This window comes from Equus przewalskii, chromosome 12 (assembly GCF_037783145.1).
Source record: "Equus przewalskii isolate Varuska chromosome 12, EquPr2, whole genome shotgun sequence".
In the NCBI taxonomy this organism is placed as follows: Eukaryota; Metazoa; Chordata; class Mammalia; order Perissodactyla; family Equidae; genus Equus; species Equus przewalskii.
In genome coordinates, this window is record NC_091842.1 from 32,904,931 (window position 1) to 32,923,801 (window position 18,871).

At 46.8% G+C, this 18,871-nt stretch overlaps 1 protein-coding gene and 1 long non-coding RNA gene across 2 annotated transcripts in view; one reads left to right on the forward strand and one right to left on the reverse strand.

Annotated features, from left to right (window-relative positions):
* LOC139074760 (uncharacterized) overlaps positions 1-2,623 on the reverse strand; it is a 38,751-nt gene extending 36,128 nt beyond the window's left edge. Inside the window, exon 1 of the long non-coding RNA XR_011524499.1 lies at positions 2,224-2,623. This is a non-coding gene — a long non-coding RNA (uncharacterized lncRNA). The remainder of the gene's footprint in view (positions 1-2,223) is intronic.
* Positions 1,899-15,433, forward strand: RSL1D1 (ribosomal L1 domain containing 1). Its single transcript, XM_008529521.2, is given in 10 exon segments — positions 1,899-2,869; positions 3,565-3,704; positions 5,303-5,441; positions 5,961-6,109; positions 6,200-6,301; positions 8,661-8,754; positions 8,839-8,964; positions 10,834-11,133; positions 13,218-13,511; positions 13,513-15,433. Coding segments are annotated over 10 exon segments (1,632 nt in total). The 5' UTR covers positions 1,899-2,770; the 3' UTR covers positions 13,702-15,433.
* Positions 15,434-18,871: the final 3,438 nt, after the last annotated feature.

The window sequence follows — 18,871 nt, forward strand, 5'->3', positions numbered from 1 at the left end:
ACTAATTTCCTATGCTTGTCAACCTAAGCCCTGTCTCAGGCCATTCCAATGCACTCTTTGTTCTTTCAGGAAATACTAATAATGTCCTATATGGGCTAGGTGCTAAGGATACAATGGGAAGATAGCAGTTATAATTCTCCTACCACTAACTGGCTGTCTTCTGCCCTCTCAGAGCTTATCCTCAAACGGGAGAGCCGGTTATGGTAGAACAACCATGAAGGCGGCAGAGTTCCAGGAAGAAGTCACAGTATGCTGGAAGGTGTGAAAACGAGGGGAAACTGCAGAGCTGAAACCAGGATCTAAGGACCGACGGGGTGAGTGGCACTGTATGCAGGCAGGGAGGCACCACATGAAGAGTGCCTGACGTGCTGAGGACGATCATATAATTTGTTTTTCACACTGGGACACTTTTTTCCCAAGACAAATGCTAAACCAGATAGGACACCAGACAACAGATGCAAACTCGGATATACAGAAGGCAAATCAAGGAATGTGTACCTCATCCTAACGACAGCAATAACAAAATGAAGGTGGTTAAGTACGACCAGGTGTGACATGGTCAGATCTGCACTTGGCAAAGATCACTCCAGCTGCAGGGCAGAGAACTGACTACAAGACGCCAACCCAGAGGAAGGAAGACAACTTAGGAGGCTGCTGCAGTAGGGTAGGGAAAAAATGATGGCCTGCACTACGAGGTGGAAGGGATAAAAAGAACTGGATAAATACAAGAGAGACGTCAGAGCAATAAATAACAAGACTTTGTTATTGACTATATTTGAAGGATGAGGAGAAGAGTTAAGGATGACTCCCATATTCGGGCTTCGGCAACTAGGCAGTTGGTGCCAACGACTGAGACAGAAAACAAGGAGGAGGCGGCTTGAGGGAAGAGGATGAGTTCATGGCGGGACGTGTTGGGTGTGAGGTCCTAACAGCACTTGTGTCAACACAGTCGACGGGTCTGAAGAGGGGAGGTCTACAAATTTCTATTAGTTACCTACGGATGCTGAACAAATCACCCCAAATTGATGGCTTAAAATAACAAACATTTATTATCTCTCAGTTTTTGTGAGTCAGGAATCTGGAAGCAGCACAGCTACATGGTTCTGGCTCTGGGTCCTTCAAGAGTTTGCAGTCATCTCAAGGTTCAACAGGGGTTGGGGAGCGGGGACCACTTCCAAGCTCACTCATGTGGTGGCTGGCAGGCCGCCTGAGTGGCCTCAGGACATGATAGCTAGCTTCGCCCAGAGCAAGCAAAGGAAAGAGGGAGGGAGGGAGAGATGGAGGGAAAAAGAACAGTCAAGGTGGAAACTATAGTCTCTTTATAACCTAATCTCAGAAGTGACATCTTATCACTTCCGCTATCTTCCATCTGATAGAAGCAAGTCACTAAGTCCAGGCCACGCTCAAGGGGAGGGGAAGGAAGCTCCGTAACTTAAGCATCAAAGAATTTGTGGGGCTGACACATTTTTTTAAACCAACACAATACCACAGCCAGATTATGAACTTTCCTAAAGCATAATTCCTCACCACCTCCTCATCTTCCCTACCAGCACTTCAAAACCCTTGTATCTGTCCGATTTCTCCAAAGGAAGCATGAACTCTCAGCTTGACAATGAATTCCTTCCTGAATCTACCATCCTAGCCTCATCTCCCAGCCCTCCCCTTGCACATCCCTGCTCCAGCCACTTACTACTTCCAAACACCATGGTGCTCTTTCACCTGGATTCATGCCCCTCCTGGGCCTGGAAGTCTGGTTCTCAAACCTTCATTCAGGTGACACGACCCCTGACAGCCCTCATACTCTTCAGAATACTGGAAAACACTGATACATGAAACCTAACGTCACAATTCGTAATACCGTGCAAAAACTAATTCCATCTTACACTAGATTCTAGAATAGACAAGTGGGAGTAGCTGCCACAGATTTAGGAACATTTCTTCTCCAAGTCGCTTAAAGACGAAGTCATTAGAGAGCAGCAGCAGCACGTCCCTTCCTCCAGCTTTGGCAACTATGAAAAGGGCATTTTTTTTGCAACAACGGACCTGGAAAGCCTCCTACTCCCATTCTTCAATCTCTCAAAATTTTCCATAGCTAAACATGTGCATAACATCCCCGGAAGGTTGCAGGAGAAAGAGGGAACAGCGGCCACCCCTGGGGACGCGGGGAGGGCGGCTTCCCAGCCTGTCGGCACCCGGCCTGCACGCCTGTGTCCGAGCTCTTACCTCCCGCCTCTGTAGGACCCCAGGCTCCCGGGACTGGCTCCGGGTCACCGTTCGGGCCCCACAGCGCTTAACGACGTGTCTGGTGGGTCCCGCGCATGAGTCCACGGAATCCTCGCTAGCGGGGGCAGGTCCCCGTCACCCTGGCGTCCGAGGAGGCTGTGGCCGGGACCCCGCTCGCCCCACGCCCCCCGCGGCCTGCCCAAAGTCCTCTCCCGCCTCCGGGCGCTTGCTCGATTTCCTTCGTGGAAGAGCGAGAGCAAGGGGTCGTCAGGCTGCTCCCCGCGCCCCGCGAACACTGGGAGCCGCAGGGAAGGAGAGACACTGCCTCCGGGTACATACTCAGACGCAGAGACAGCGACAAAACTATTCCCGCGCGCCCGCCAAACCCCTGCGGCGCGACGCCCTGAGATGACCCCGCGTTCCCGGAAGTGACGCAAAGCGTCCGGTCCCCGCCCCCTGACTTCCGGATACGCGCCGGAGCTCGCGCGTGCGCACGAGGAGCCAGCTCCGAGCTTCCGTTCGCGCATCTGCACGAGGTGGGAGCGACATGGACAACTCGGCTGCGACCCAGCCGTCCTCCTCAACCGCGGCCTCAGCCACGACTCCAGCGACCCCGGCCGCCCTGGAGCAGCTGGACACAGAGCAGGTGAGTGGCCCCTGGGGAGGGCGGTTCGGAAGCGGGGAGGCCGTGGCCTTGTGAGGCCCGGTGTGGGCTCCGCGCCCCCGGGGGAGGCCGCGGTCGGCCGTGCGCTCCGCCTGCCCGCCCGTTTAGACGCGCGGTGGGCGCCCGCTTCCCGCAGCCCTGCGGCCTGGGCCTCTTGAATCGGATTGCAGGTCGAACTTGGGGTTCTGGGGTGAGATCCACCCAGCCCTGCTTCCTCACCGTTTGGTTTGAGCCAAGTCGCTTAATTTCGCCAGCCTGGTATTTAAAGGGGGCTCCGCTACCCTCCGCTTTCCAGGATCGGGGGAGGTAATGCATGCAACGCGCTGTGGCCGGGGGCCGGCACATAGTAGGTGCGCGGTGAATGCTAGTGGCAGCGTGTATGGCGCTTTTACTGGGATCGCTGCCTTCATCATTGAGGGCAGAGGGAGCGTGTTCCATCTCGCAGCGTTTTATGTAAAAGAGACGCTTTGCTGTATTCGAGTGCTAGAAGCGGGTACGAAGGCGGTCTCTGATGGATCTTACATTCCTTTGAGCGCAGTTTGCGCGATCCTAATAGATACGATTGTGGAGGTTGCCTATTAGAGTGGACTTAGAGCAGAAAAAGAAAAAGGTATAGGGAGGGGGCAAATGCTAAATTAGATGGACATTTAATTCATTTGTGTATCTCCACCTTGCAGATTAAAAAGGCAGTGGACGCTCTGTTGGCGCATTCCAGGTCCAGGAAAAACACGAATGGATTGCTTTTGAATGAAAATGAAAATTTCTTTTTAATGGTGGTGGTATGGAAGATTCCAAGTAAAGAACTCAGGGTCAAATTGTAAGTTCTGATTTTCTGCCTTTGCTGATCTTATCTGCTTGGCCGGTCTTTGTAACTTTAACAGTTACAACTTAGTTTCTGATGGGAACTTTGCAAACTCAAAATAAAAATCTGAGCTGAAATAAATAATTGTGCCGTTGAAAACCACAGGAATTCAGGCATGCTTAAATTTTCTAGAAATTTTCACGAGTTTTCTGGGCGGTTAGTGGACAACTAACCTAAGCAGTTCTTTTGAAACCAAAGGCTGGTTTTTGAGAGAACACAGGTAGAATAAATTGAACAGCTTTTATGTTTTCCTAGAATCTGTTATCTTTCCAAGTCAAGCTCTTTCCAAGCTAAAATTCCTGAGGCCCCAGGCTTGCTCCTTTATACAGAGATTGTTGAAAACTTGGCCGTGAACTCCTTGTGGAAAAGAAACTTGTGGCAATTACACATTCTTACTGTTAGGAGCCTTAGGTTAGAAATGCCGTCTTTGTAGAGTTGCCAGTTTAGCGAATAAAAATAAGAGTAATTTTTTAGTATAAGTAGGTCCCATGTAATATTTGAGACATGGTTATACAAAAAAAAAAAAAGATTCAGATTTACCTAGGCGTCCTGTATTCTATCTGGCAATCCTGCTTCTCTGTGGCGTCCTTCGTTTCCTAAGTGTCAAAAAGCCAGCTCTGCTAGAGAAAGCAGTGTGTGGGATAGCTGTTTCTGTTCTTTTCCCCCATAAAAGGGCAAGGGGGCAGAATGTTACAAGTTGGAAAGACCCTTTGGACCGTCCGACTCTCTCTTAACCAATCTTTGCAAAGCTCCCCCAGCCAGATTGCCTTCATCACTGCTTTAATGTATCCCGCATACACCCTATATTCCACACCATTATGCACCCAGTTTCTCCCTTCTGGAAAGCCCTCTCACTTTCTCCAGGATGCTTTCCCAACTGCCCTCCTCTTGGTGATTTCTTCCACTTGGCATCTTCGCAGCACTTAAACCTTCTCATCTGGCAAGTCACGCTGCTGTATGTTGCTCACTCTCCTTAAACTAAGAAAGTGTTTCCTCAGAATGTGTGGGCCTAGGAAATGAGTTAAACCTTTTTTTAAGACTCAACAATAATCAGCGCATGTTTGCTGCTCGGTCCTTCTGGTTTGCTCCATGTTTTCTGTTTCAGCTCTAGAGAGTTATGTTGTTGATGGAGCCCAGTTTTCTGCCAGGTACAGTTCTGAATTGGAACTGCCCTGACGGAGCTAGATTATTCTAGCGCATTATAGTATGCATGCGTATGTAGCAATGTATAAAATAATAATAATTACATACACACTATTTTGGGTGTCTTTGATTATATTTTAACTCTTCTTATATCCCAAATAATTGATGTTTTGGTCTGTGGATATTTTCGGTGATTTACTTGAATCTTAAATCTCTTCTCGGTGCCATCGAAAAGTAGATATATTTTTAAATGTTCCCGGTAGAGTATTTGCTTAAACAGCGCAAATGAAGTTTATTGAAATAATAGTGAGTTTATTGTTTTCTGTGTCTTTTTGTGTCCTCTGAATATAAATATTCATTTTGACCATTATATCGCTTTAATCCTTGTCTGCTTCTCATGTATTTTGCAGGGCCTTGCCCCATGGTATTCGATCAGATTTAGCAGACATCTGTTTATTTACCAAGGACGAACCCAATGTAACTCCTGAAAAGACAGAAAATTTTTATAAAAAGCTTTTGAACAAGCATGGAATTAAAACCATTTCTCAGGTAGGAAACAAGTTAATACTTTTGAGACAATTAAAAGACTGGATTCAGTTAACGTGATAAGTAATACATTCCTATGTTACTGAGTATTTTTCTCCCGGGAATTTAATTTTCTCTGTTTAGCTTTAGGTAGGGTGTATTTCATCTTCCCCGTGATGGATGAGCCCTCAAGTTTTGTTGACCTAAAGGATCAATGTGTGTGTCCGTAACTTTTGTATCTTGAAGATTTGATACAAGGTTGCTCCATCCGGTCGTTCCTCTGTATCCGGAGCTCCTGTGTTTGCCTCTGACTCCACTTCTCGCCCTGTTCTGTAGTTGTTGGGGTAGTTTCTTTAGCTGAACTCCCCACCTGTTGGCTCTGTCCCCCAGCGTTTAGCCTAGTCCCTGGCACACCGTAGATACTCAACATGGCTCAAGGACATGTTAAAGTCTGAACACAAATTGTTGCCCAAGTATCTCTTCTTCTCTCTCTTGTTCAGGTTCTTAGCTTTTTGTGCGTTTACTCTTTCTTATGTTTTCTAGATTATCCCCCTCCGGACTTTAAAAAAGGAATATAAAGCCTACGAAGCCAAGCTGCGCCTCCTGGGCAGCTTCGACCTGTTCCTCACTGACGCGCGAATCAGGCGGCTGCTGCCCTCCCACCTAGGGAGACATTTCTATAACAGGAAGAAGTGAGTTTCAGGGCAGCGACTGGCCTTCAGCAGCATGACACTTAACCGGTGTACGTGCATTGTGCCCTAAGTGCCTGTGTGTTGTTACAGAGTTCCAATCCCTGTGAATCTTCTGGCCAAGAATTTATCCAGAGAGATCAACGCGTCTGTAGGTGGCACTGTCCTAAACATCTCCAAGAGTGGTTCTTGCAGGTAGGGAAAAGGCATTAATGTGCACCTGTGTTTAATCTTGTGTTTCTTTTTTTTTTTTTTAAGATTTTATTTTTCCTTTTTCTCCCTAAAGCCTCCCGGTACATAGTGGCATATTTTTAGTTGTGGGTCCTTCTAGTTGTGGCGTGTGCGATGCCACCTCAGCATGGCTTGATGAGCGGTGCCATGTCCGCGCCCAGGATTCGGACCAGTGAAACCCTGGGCCACCGAAGTGGAGTGCGTGAACTTAACCACTCGGCCACTGGGCCGGCCCCTGATCTTGTGTTTCATAGTGATTGCATAAAGTCTTTTTCACAAGATGGGGCTAATAAAACTAGATCCTTCTGTTAAAACTTAATCCGTTCTTTAGAGGGATCCAGTTCTCCAGAACAGTGCTGTCCCATAGAACTTGCCGCAGTGGTGGGAATGCTCTGTATCTGCTCTGTTTCAGACGGGAGTCGTTTGCCATAAGTGGCTGTTGAGCATTTGAAACTTGGGTCCAGTGGCTGAGAAGCTGAATTTCTAATTTTGCTTGATTTTAATTAATGTAAATATAAATAGGCCCCTGTGGCTAGTGGCTAATGGACAGGGCGCCTCTAGATAGTAGGAAAAGCGAGGAGAGTAGAAAGAGGCTTAGAGAACATTGGCAGTTCTGGGCTTTCGTGTTGACTGACCTTGTATCATCCTTTCCTGTGAAGACTGCTGCCTCGGGCGTGGTTTACCTCTTGTTAAGGAATTCTGCGTCCACCCTGTCTCATCGGCCTGTCTGGGCTCTTTGCATTGTCGCATTGATTGCATCTCACCCAGGATACTGAGCGAGTGGAGCCGCACCCCTGGCCTTAGATACCAGATAAGACTTTTGGGGGCAGCAGTTGCTTCCCAGCTTCCAGGGAACAGAGAGTGCAGCCCAGCCTTGTTTATTAGGCTGAGAGGCGGGTGAAGTGTGAGCACATGGCAGTGTAGAGGGGAGAGGGGTAGTTGTAAACATATTCAAAATCATGTTATAAAATACTTAATCTGGTGACTGGGATGGACAGCTGCCAGTAGGGCAGAGCTCTAGGGTACAGCCCTTAGAAACCTCTCATAGAAACCCTTGGAGCCCATGTGTTCCCAGTAGTCACGCACACCATAAAACAGGACTAGCAAGATGTGTTGGCTCTGCTCGCCAGGGAGGCCAGCCCTCAGCAGAGTGTCTTCAGGTAGGCCAGAGCAGGGGATGGCTGGGCGGGACAGGTGGGTTCTGGTGTTGCCTTCTCCCTGCAGGTGGGAAGACCCTGCATTGGGTATAATTAAGCAGCTGAGAAGAGTGGGCGGTGAGACCTGGACCCCCCACTCTTTGGTTATAGGCTGACATCAAAGTCTTGGCTCATGGGATCAGTGAGTAGCCGGGAGGAGGGGGCAGCACCATGAAGGCAGATAAAGGAGTAGCAGTCTCCCGCCCCTGGGCTTTTTCCAAGCCCAAACCCACAGTTTAAGGAAAATTGTGGACAATGGATAAAAAACAATACAAAACCTATACCATTCCTTCATCTCCTTTCCCACCCTTTTCCAACACGGTGGTTTTCTATCCTCCTCCTCCTCTCCCTCCCTGGCCCCAGTTCTTGCTGTCTTTCCACTGGGAAGCCAAGGGTGCGCTTGCAGGTAGGTGGCAGGGGGCACACAGTGGGTACAGCCCCCGTCTTTGGCTGGAGGGAGGTAGGAGCACCAGCTTCTGTCATCCTCATTCTACAGATGCCCAGCCAACAGTGAGCCTGCCGTTTGGTTCCCAGGGTGGGGAGGTTGGGGGCCGGCAGGGACAGACGGACCCCGTGGCTGAGCTGTGGGCATTTCTGGGCTTCCCCCTTGGCTTATGTCTGCACTCTGCTTCAGCTGAAGGGACGGTCTTGCTCTTGGCCGCAAGACGCTATTACACGAGCGATGAGAACTGCTTTAGAGGTGGCAGCTGGCTCAGAGCAGTGGAACTGTGAAGATGGCAGGGGGACCTTCCGGGGGTAGTTCTTTCAGAACAGCCACTCCTGGGGTAACTGCCCTCAGAGAAGCTGAGGGCCGACTCCCTGCCCTGTGGTTTCTAGACTGAGGGTAGAGCTCCTGGCCCTGCCCACTGACCCTCCCAGCCTCGCGCATTAGGTGGCACCTTCTCGATCACCAGCTTGTATGACACATTTCAGGAGAGAGTGTTTTTAGAACACAAAAGATGATAACCTTCCTTCAAAATATATTTAGAACCTGAAGATTTTAAGGTTTCTACCTTTAAAAAAATTTTTAAGATTGTGCATTTACGTTTTTCACATACCTGCCTGTGCTTTATTTTGAAAACAAATGATTTTTTAGTCTTTTTCTCTAATATTTGATTCAATTTCAGTACTATCCGCGTCGGTCACACTGGAATGGAGGTTCAGCACATCGTGGAAAACATTGTTGCTGTCACGAAACGGCTTTCACAGAAATTGCCAGAGGTACAGTCCTGCAGACGCATCAACTCATCGTTCATTTAAAAGAAATGAAACGTGGAGTTGATGTTGCTCTTTTCTGTGTTTCAGAAGTGGGAGAGTGTGAAACTCTTGTACGTGAAAACTGAGAAATCGGTCGCCCTTCCCATCTTCTCTTCATTTGTCAGCAGTCAGGATGAAGCCAAAGGCGTGTGCACTCCTAGTCAGAAGAAAAAAGTTAGTAGGATTTTAAATACTGGACAGGCTTAATGGAGGATAGAAATGGCCCCAAGAAGAGGGAAGTGGCACCCTCCTGCCTGCCTTTCAGTGTTTTCCCAGCGCTGTGCCTCTGGTCACTGTTCCCGCTTTACACATGAGACTAGTAGTGTTGGAGCGAGTCAAGTACGCTAAGATGTTGATATCTGGTATTTAGAGATAAGTGCATACTTACTTTTTAATTTCTCCTAAAAGGGCTAATTAGGTTTTGGAGAGGGCTGTGCAGTGGCAAGAGGAGCTAAGAGAGGAAAACCACAATCTAGTTTATTAAGTACTTTGTTACTTACGGGCCAAACTTAAGGCTGTGTTAGGCTAACAGAGACCTCTTGGTTTTGGTTTGAGGTTTCAGTGCTGCTGGTGCTGTTGCAGAAGAAGCCAGAAGGGGAGAAAATCACATTTTTTGCTATTGGTCGGACCGGTCTGCTAGCTTCCTAATTCTTTCTTCAGCCATGTTAATTGTGTCCACTGAGTTTTCAAATTTATTCTTTATTTTTTAATTCTAGAAGTTCCCTGCTTTGTCCTTTTTCAGGTTGGCTTTACTTTTTTTGGTTTCCCGTTGTCTGTAAATAGTCTCCCAGTTTTTCTGATTTCTTGGAATGTGTTGAGCATCGTTGTTGGATGGCTGTCTGATAACTCACGTAGGAGAAGCCTTGGTGGTTGGCTCTGCCTGCAGCTTCCTTAGGTCCTTGGTAATCTTTGTGTCATGGTCATTGCACTTGGAAAATTATTTGTAGAAATAATTTGAGGTGTCAGATGAAGACCCTTTCTCTGGAGGATTCACATCTACGTTGGCCAGGCCCCCTGGGCCGCTCTGCCCGGGACCACCTGAGAGCACGTTCAAGGCTTTGAGTTCCCCTGCATGACTCAGAGCCAGCCTTGGCAGTACCCTCACAGCCCCCCTCCTGTTGTCTTGCCCCTGCGGGTGTGACTCTCTGGAGGTCCAGCTTACTGAGGGGGGGGTGGGAGGGGTTCCTCTTGGAATCCCTGCCTGGTGTGGGCTGTGGCCACTGGGTTTGATTTCTCGCCGTTTTCCCGCCCCCAGTACCACGTGGCTGTTGGAACAGAAGTTAGGGATCAGCACACACACTCGGGGCAAAAATGGCTTCTGGCTCACCTACCCCACTGGGTCTTTGATTTGAATTTCTTATAGTTTGTTCAACTCATCAGTGCTTTTATGGAAAAAAAATTGCTTTTTTACTGTTTTATCCCACTTTCTTACTTGTTTTCTTTGGGAGGCTGACCCAACATAAGACAGACTGCTGTTATTGGAAGCAGGAAGTCGGAGTTTTTTGCCATTTGTCAGCTGATTTGGTGGAGGACCTTGCGAGGATTTTGGAGTTGCTAAAATGGAATTGGGGCCCTGTTGTAGATGCTGTTTCACAGGACTCTGGTGAGGATGCTGGGCCTCTAGCTGCGTAAACTTTGTACAGTTTTAACTCCAACCACAACCTGAGGCAGGGAAAAAGTCAGGTTTGGGGGTGAGACGGGAGAGTATAACAGCTTTATTGAGCTGTAATCCACATCACATACTATACAGTTCAGGATCATTCTTAACTCACCTATAAGTGAGACTCACTGCGTCCTTAGATGCCTGGATTCTGCACAGTGACACGTAATTGAGCGCGTAAAGTACGTGTTTGGCCATGACTCACAGGCACAGGGGAGTTGGGGTTCAAATGCTGGTAGTGGGGTTTGTTTGCTCGGAGCTCGTTCAGGTCAAGGCCCCTTCAGGGAGCTCATGAGCCCCCAGAACTGCAGGTGCTAAGTCTGTGCCATCTATTTACCAACAAAAGGATCTCCTACTAAAATTATGCTGGGTTTTTTTGGTAGGAAGCAAAGAAAAAACAAAAAAGAAGAGAATATTTTGACAAACAAACGGCGAAGAAAAGAAACAAGGGGCCCACGAGATGGGCTGAGAAGAAGGCTAAAGCCGTCCCAGCTACAGAGCAGGCGGCCCCTGCCACCGGTGTTCCAGCAAAGGGTCCTGCACTCCAGAAGGCGGAGACCCCAGAGCATGAGAAGACAGAGGCCAGCGGAGGAAGAGCCCAAGTTAAAGTGCAGGACGAGTCTGAAGATGAAATTCCAGTGCTGGTACCACTGGGGAAAACTCCCGCGAAAGAAAACGTGGAGGTATCTGTATTAACGTTTAATGGTCGTGACGATTGAGTCCGCGGCCCTCGGGGTCAGCTGAGCACTGCTGAGTGAAGGAGGTCGGAGTGTTACACAGGTGGGGGCCATCGTTTGTAGAAATCTATTTCAGGTGAAACCTCTTCTACCACACATTTTGAAGTCATAGATGAAAAGTCCCGAGAACCCTGGAGATAGTTTCCATGACTCACTTTACCCTTCTTTTAAATATTGGAGTGATGTGTAGTAAACACAACCTTTTACGTACCTTGGAATCCAGGGAGACTTGACGTGTTAATAATTGTGAGAAACGTTGCCCGTGGTGTGAGGAAGCAGGCCTGGGCGGACCCTTGGACAGTGGTTCGGTTTCTGGAGGTGAGGTGAGTCCTGGATCAGCGCAGAGTTAGTCGTGGGAAGCAAAGCTGGCGACTGGAGCCGGCCTCTGAACGCTTCGGACACCCGCCCCCCAGGGTCCTCAACAGAGATCTGACTTCATGGGTTTCAGAGGGGATCATTTCAAAGAACTGAGTTTTTATTTTTTGATTCTTTGATGTTTTTACTCATTCGTATAGTATCCATCCAGCTGTTGGTGCAGACCTCTTGAAAAATAAGTGGGGAGTAGGTCCCTAAGAGACTAACAGGCGGCCCTCACAGGGGTGCAGAGGAGACTCATCGTAGCTCAGGGCACAGCCTGCGCCAGGTGTCCCAAGGCTGTTACAGCACTTAACCTATTCTTGTGTTTTGTCCTAACAGTGAGCCTTAAAATCTCCAATGGTAGTAAAATTTTCATCTGCTAGTGAAAGTGCCCCCAAAGTGCTACTGAGTTGTTTTGGGGGGTTTTTTTTTTCGCTGAGGAAGATTGGCCCTAAGCTAACATCTGCTGCCAATCTTCCTCCTCTTGTATGTGGGTTGCTGCCACAGCATGGCCACTGAGAGACAAGCAGTGTAGGTCTGTCCGTGCTCAGGAACCCATCCTGGGCCACCAAAGCAGAGCACGCTGAACTTAACCCCTAGGCCACCAGGGCTGGTGTTGAGTTTTATAATAGACTTGAAATTAACAGAAATGATCCGTATATTAACTGTAAGCAAGTATAATTGTTTTTAGAAAAAGTAAGCTGTTATAATTTCTTCTAAAGGGACTGGCTATCATATGTTGGAAATTGAAGATTGGAGAGCATAGCTGACTGGGGGTGTGTGTCACGAGCTGTCGAGGCGTTCATGTCCTTGAACCCAAGTGGGAAACATGATCAGGGTAGTAATATACTGAAGTTTCATCTTCATTCACCCTAGAGGCAAAAACGAGAAAATGTCATGTGCCCTCGCAGTAGTGTTTGTAAAGGTATTTGAGCTAACGTTTAGTAAGAGTTTATAGTGCTTAGGAAATATAGAAGAAATATTTGGGAAAAGGGCATAATGCTTGGCTTTAAAATACACGCATACTCATGGGGGAAGGTTGTAAATAATAGTTTGCTCTGTGATAGAGTTATTAGGGAGTTTTATGTTTTTGATGTTTTTCAAATTTTCCATAATCTGTTGATTTGTATTTACTCAAAAACAGAGTGTTGTTTGGTTGGTTGTTGTGGTCTATATGAGCTACATCTGCATGTGACAGAGTCCCCTGCTAGGAGGTTGGGTCAGCAGCAGTCATCTGGGCACTTGGAAAATCCACGATTCCTGGCCTGTAACAGTCCCTCGGAGACCTCTGAATCTGACTTTGGGAAATGAGGTTTACGTCCACAGTTTGGGAACCCCCTGCCCTAAGCTGTGTGCAAGGGAAGAAGAATCAGGATTAGCTCATAGGTCCCCCTGCTCTGCTCCCAGGGGCGCTTCCGGGAGTCCCTACCCTCGGCCAAGGGGAAAGATGGTTTTCCTTTGGGACCAGGGAGACCCCCAGAGTCCTTTGTACAGTCATTGATAATGGAATACAGCTGCCTTTCAGAATGTCTGCGAGACAAAAAGAAAAGTCATTCCTCATTTCGTCATGCTGCAGTGTACCTGTTGGGTGTTAATAATAAAAACAGTAACTCTTAGAATCACATTGTCAATTGGGTTTTTCCCCCCGGATTTAACTTTCCTCTCTTTCTTAGATACAAAAGCATGCCACAGGAAAGAAGTCTCCAAAACAGAGTCCTGGCCCCAAAACACCTCGTGGGAAGAAGAGAAAGGCCGTCCCAGCTTCGGAGCCCCCGAAAGCTGCAGAGCCCGAGACCCCAGGTAAAGGCCCAGGGAAGAAGCCAAGAGTCAAAGAAGAGCTGGAGAAAGAAAGGAATTCCTCACTGGGGAAGAAAGACCCAAGGCAGACTCCCAAAAAGCCAGAGGCCAAGTTCTTCACGACTGCTGGTAAATCTGCCAGAAAAGCTTCCCACACCCCCAAACAGTGGCCCAAAAAAACCCAGGGTGCCCCAGTCGACCGAAATCAGTGACTCAGCCGGAAGGAAGCCTCGGAGATCCCGAAGAGCTGTTGGCCCCCGTTGCAGCCTTCTCCAAGAGCGAGGCCTAGACTTAAAGATTTTGAGAACCCCCACAAGTAATTCTGGTCTATGTTCATGGGCGTCAGAAACAGTCGCTTGAAGTCAATCCACTTTTTTTTATTGCTCTTCTGTGTATCTGCTAATGTAATAGCGGGAAAATACCGTGCTTCTCTGTGGTGGTGTTTTTATTATTAAAGTGTGACCTTTGCTCTCAGTGTGCTATAGGCATTCCATGTCTCGTTGGTTTTACTCCAATGCCTGTGATGTGGCCCTTTTCCTCCCCTGCTTTATGCCATGTATTCACAGACTCCATTACAGGAGTTTGTGCAGACGCTTCCAGAGCTGGTCTGCAGGCCACTGATGGGCCCGCTGCATGTGAATCAGCCGTGGAACTTAGGAGAAACTTGGGCTTCTTGGCATTCCTGCTGAGATGGTGTATCTCGGTGGGTCTTGGAAAAGACCCTGGAATCAAAATCAAAATAATTGATTCCAGGGCCCAGGTGGTGGTCGGCCAAGGTTGTCAGTCACTGAGTTAGCGCACGTTTGGTGAGGGGATTCCCATGGAGTCGTTTATAGAGGCGCCGCAAAGAACCCTGCGTGCTAGGGGCAAGTAAGCATTATCTTCCCGAAGGCTTCCACCTTCCAGCTCCCTCCTCACCCCAAACAGCTTTCCTCTAGGAAGGAGAGCTCGGAGGGCAGACCGTTAAACTTCGGGTGATTGTCAGATATTTCTGAGGCAGTAAATGATTTCCCAGATCCTAGGCTTTTCACTGGATCTGAGTTGGGGTACACATCTCTAGCAGGAAGTGATGGATTCACTGTAATACAGGAAAGGCCAAAGTGAGGCGTGCTTGCAGAGATCACGTGGTCCAGAAGCATCGTGACGACAGGAATAAAAGATTGAGGTGGTTCTCCAGCAAGTCCTGGGGTCACTTCGGCATTGAGACAGCTTTTGCTTTTTAGCAGCACAAACTAATGTTAACTGTTATATCATGAAAGCCGCTCAAGTGCAAAATAATTTGCATTTCCACTGTCTTTTTAGGCTTAATTGACTTGTTTTCCATAGAACCCAGGTTCCACGGGAAGGTGGGCTGAGAGACTTGCTTCACTTTGTTCCAAGGTGAACATTCACGTCTCCTGTCTTGCGTGGGGCCGACTGCTGTACAGAGTCATGTGCTCTGTTCTTAACACGACGAGTTCCTGGGGACCGAATGGCTTTTTAATCCCGCCCTCTAGCCAGATAAAGATTTTGCAACGCCAAGTGATTCTTTGAGCTGTTGCATACGGTGCGGATGTCTACCTTCCTGTTCTAATTCTCAGTGTTCTCTACTTTGCAAAAACGTTTAAGTTTCTTGAGAAGAATGGTAGTTTTTTGACAATGGAAGGCCACACTTGAGGAATTGGTGATTCTTATGAATCGCAATGGAAAAGTCCAAATCATGGTGCTAGATTTCCAAGGCTAACGAGTATAGGGGACAGCTGAGTGGTGGCAGAAGGGCCGTGAGCCAGTAGTGGTCCACCCAGGGCCCGGAGGGGCACTGGGAATCTGCAGTAGATGACACTCTTGTGGGTGAAGAGGTCTAGAACGCGGCTGATGTTTCGTTGGAAGTCAGAGCTGGGCTTCTGGATCCATCCTCCATACTATCGAGATTTAGTGGAGAAAACCAGGTCTGGTGGGAGAAGTCTGTGACGTTTTTGTTTTGAAGAAATGTTTGAATATTAGTTAATTTGTTTTTTAGGAACTGTAATGAGCATGAAAATTTTAATGTCTTTAAATGCCTTGAATGTATTTAAGACAGTTCAGTGTTTAATAAAGGTCACGTTGTATTTCATAGCCTCCTTGAGAAATATTTAAATGAAGATGCAAAGAAATTGCTGTCGTACCCGTATCCCCAGACTAAAAACCCTTTGTCTGCTTTCAGTTCATGGGTGTTCAAGGGTTTAAATAGCAAAGAAGTTTTTTTTGTCATTTAATTAAATATTTGAAGGTTCTGCACTACCTACATTTTTTTTTTCTTAAGTTGCTACTGTTTTTCCTGCCTACAATTAGTGTGTTAATAGTCACACCACCAAGATTTCCAATTAGGACCATGAACCATAAGAAGCCCTCATTAACCCTTGGGTCTTAAAGGAATTAATGCATGTGATGAAAGACTGCAAATAAAATTTTGATTATAGTGATCATTGCCGTGTAATGGTCCTGGGAGAGAAAATGGCAAATTATTTGGGTGTTTATATTTAACTCCAGATTCTGTGTCTTGGTTCAACATTGTCTTAAAAGGATTAATGTGTTCCATTTGCTTAACTCAGGGAGTTTTCTGTACTTGAAGTTCCAGGAAATAACCAGGGCACATGTATAATTTTGACTTACCTGAAAAATGTCTGTTAGCTTTCCAAAAGACATTGGCTGATAATGTGAATTTGACACAACTTTTCATTATAGGTTTCCCTCAAAATCTGTTCCTCGGGTGTGACTCAACCTTACAATGACACAGTCTCAGAAACTTCATTGAACTCAGCCAGCGAGCCACCAGGTTAACATCAGTTTTCATTCACTCGGGCATCCACGTATCCACACATCCTTTAACCATTTAACCTACAAACTGCCGAGTACAGTACTGGGCTTGGCAGGCTAACAGGTTTTTTTTTTTAAAGATTGGCACTTGAGCTAACAACTGTTGCCAATCTTTTTTTTTTTTCTTTTTTCTGCTTTTTCTCCTCAAATCACCCCAGTACATAGTTTTGTATTTTCAGTTGTGGGTCCTTCTAGTTGTGGCATGTGGGACGCCACTTCAGCATGGCCTGATGAGCAGCGCCAAGTCCGTGCCTAGGATCCGAACCGGCGAAACCCTGGGCCGCCAAAGTGGAGCGCACGAACTTAACCACTGGGCCACGGGGCCGGCCCCAGACTAACAGTTTGGAACTTCAAGACAGTCCGGGTCCAGTGAGCAGCATCCTCAGAATTCTGCTTTGGGGCAGTATTTTGGCTGCAAGGAGGTGGACCCAGAGTCTGGGGAACTTCTCTTAATGTCTGTCAATAACTGGTATAAGCTTAGAATGTATGTTTCTGGAGGGAAGTGCTGATGGGGATTATGGGAAGGAACTAGAAAAAGAAGAACGAGACATATAGACAGACCAGTGGAATAGAATAGAGAGTCCAGAAATACGCCCTTATATTTATGCTGAACTGATTTTTGAAGAGGGTGTCAAGACAATTCAATGAGAAAAAGTCCTTCCAGGAACGGCACTAGGATATCTGTTAGCCATACACCAAAGAATGAAGTTGGACCCTTAACAAACACCATATACACAAAAATTCAAAATGATCATAGGCCTAAATAGAAGAGCTTAAACGGTTAGAAGGAAACACAGGAGTAAATCTTCAGGACCTTGGATAAAACAGTTTCTTAGCTATGACGCCTCAAACAGAAGCGACAGAAGAAAAATTCAAACATTGGACTTCATCTAAATTTAAAATTTCTGTGCTTTAAAGGACGCCATCAAAAAAGTGAAAAGACTACTGACAGACGGAAATAGAGCAAATCATGACTTCATAAGAGAGTTGTATTTAAAATATACAAAGAACACTTACAACTCAATAATAAAAAGAAAATCCAATTTTTTAAATGAGCCAAGGCTCTGAATGGACACCTGGCCGAGGAAGCTCTGCGAATGGCCAACAAGCAAACGAAAGGATGGTCAGCATCATTACTCATCAGGAAGAAGTGGATGAACCACGGTGAGATCCTGCTTCACACCACTAGGATGGCTGTAAGCCAGAGGACGGACAATAACGAGACGCGGGTGGAGAAATTGGAACCTTTGTTACCTTGCGGGTGGGGATAGAAAATGGTGCAGCTGCTTTGGAAAACAGTCTGGCGTTTCCTGGAAGAGTTTAGCATGGAGTTACTGTATCTATTTGTGGGTGTATACCCTAGAGAATTAGGAACGTATGTGCACAAAAAGACTTGTACGTGAATATTTAGAGTAGCGTTGTACATAATAGACAAGAAGTGAAAACAACCCAAAGTCCATCCACTGGGGAATGGATAAAGAACACGTGATACAGATATCAGTTCAATGGAATATTATTCAGCCATAAAAAGGAATGACTTGGGGCCTGCCTGGTGGCATAGTGCTTGGGTTCGCATGATGCACTTCAGCAGCCCGGGGTTCGTGGGTTTGGATCCCAGGCACAGACCTACACACTGCTCATCAAGCCATGCTGTGGCAGCAACCCATGTGCGAAATAGAGGAAGACTGGCACAAATATTAACTCAAGGCCAATCTTCCTCACCAAAAGAAAAAACAAAAGGAATGACTGGGGCCAGCCCGGTGGCACAGCGGTTAAGTTTGTGTGCTCTGCTTTAGCAGCCTGGAGTTTGCTAGTTCAGATCCCTGGTGTGGACCTATGCACCACTTACCAAGCCATGCTGAGGTGGCGTCCCACATATAAAGTAGAGGAAGATGGGTGCAGATGTTAGCTCAGGGCTAATCTTCCTCAAAAAAAAAAAAAAAAAAAAAAAGGAATGACCTACTGATACATGCTGCAACATGGATGAACCTTGAAAACACTATAGTAAGGAAAAAGGAGCCAGACACAAAAACCATGTATTCTATGGGTTTGGACAAATGTATCACGACATGTATCCACCATGATAGTATCATACAGAGAGTAATTTCACTGCCCTAAAAAGTCTTTGGCAACTATGGATAAAGCTGCGGTAAACATCTGTGTGCAGGCTTTTGTGTAGACACAAGTTTTTGACTCCTTTAGAGAAATACCAAGGAGTACAATTGCTGGATCATATGATAAAAGTATGTTTAGTTTTGTAAGAAGCTGCCAAACTGTCTTTGAAAGTGGCTACACTGTTTTGCATTCCCACCGGCAACAGATGAGAGTTCCTGTCACTCCACGTCCTCAGGAGCACGTGGTGTTGTCAGTGGTCCAGACGTTGGCCATTCTGACAGGTATGTAGTGGGATCTCATTGTCGTTTTAACTTGCTTTTCCCTGATGACGTGATGGGGAATATACTTATTTGTTATTGAGGTATCTTCTTTGGTGAGGTGTCTGTTAAGATCTTTGGCTCATTTTTTAGTCAGGTTGTTTGTTTCCTTATTGCTGACTTTTCAGAATTCTTTGTATACTTTGGATAGCAGTCGTTTATCAGATGTGTCTTTTGCAAATATTTTCTCCCAGCCTGTGGCTTGCCTTCCCATTCTTTTCAGGTATTCTCTTTTGAAACCACCATAAATAAACTTTTGTGCT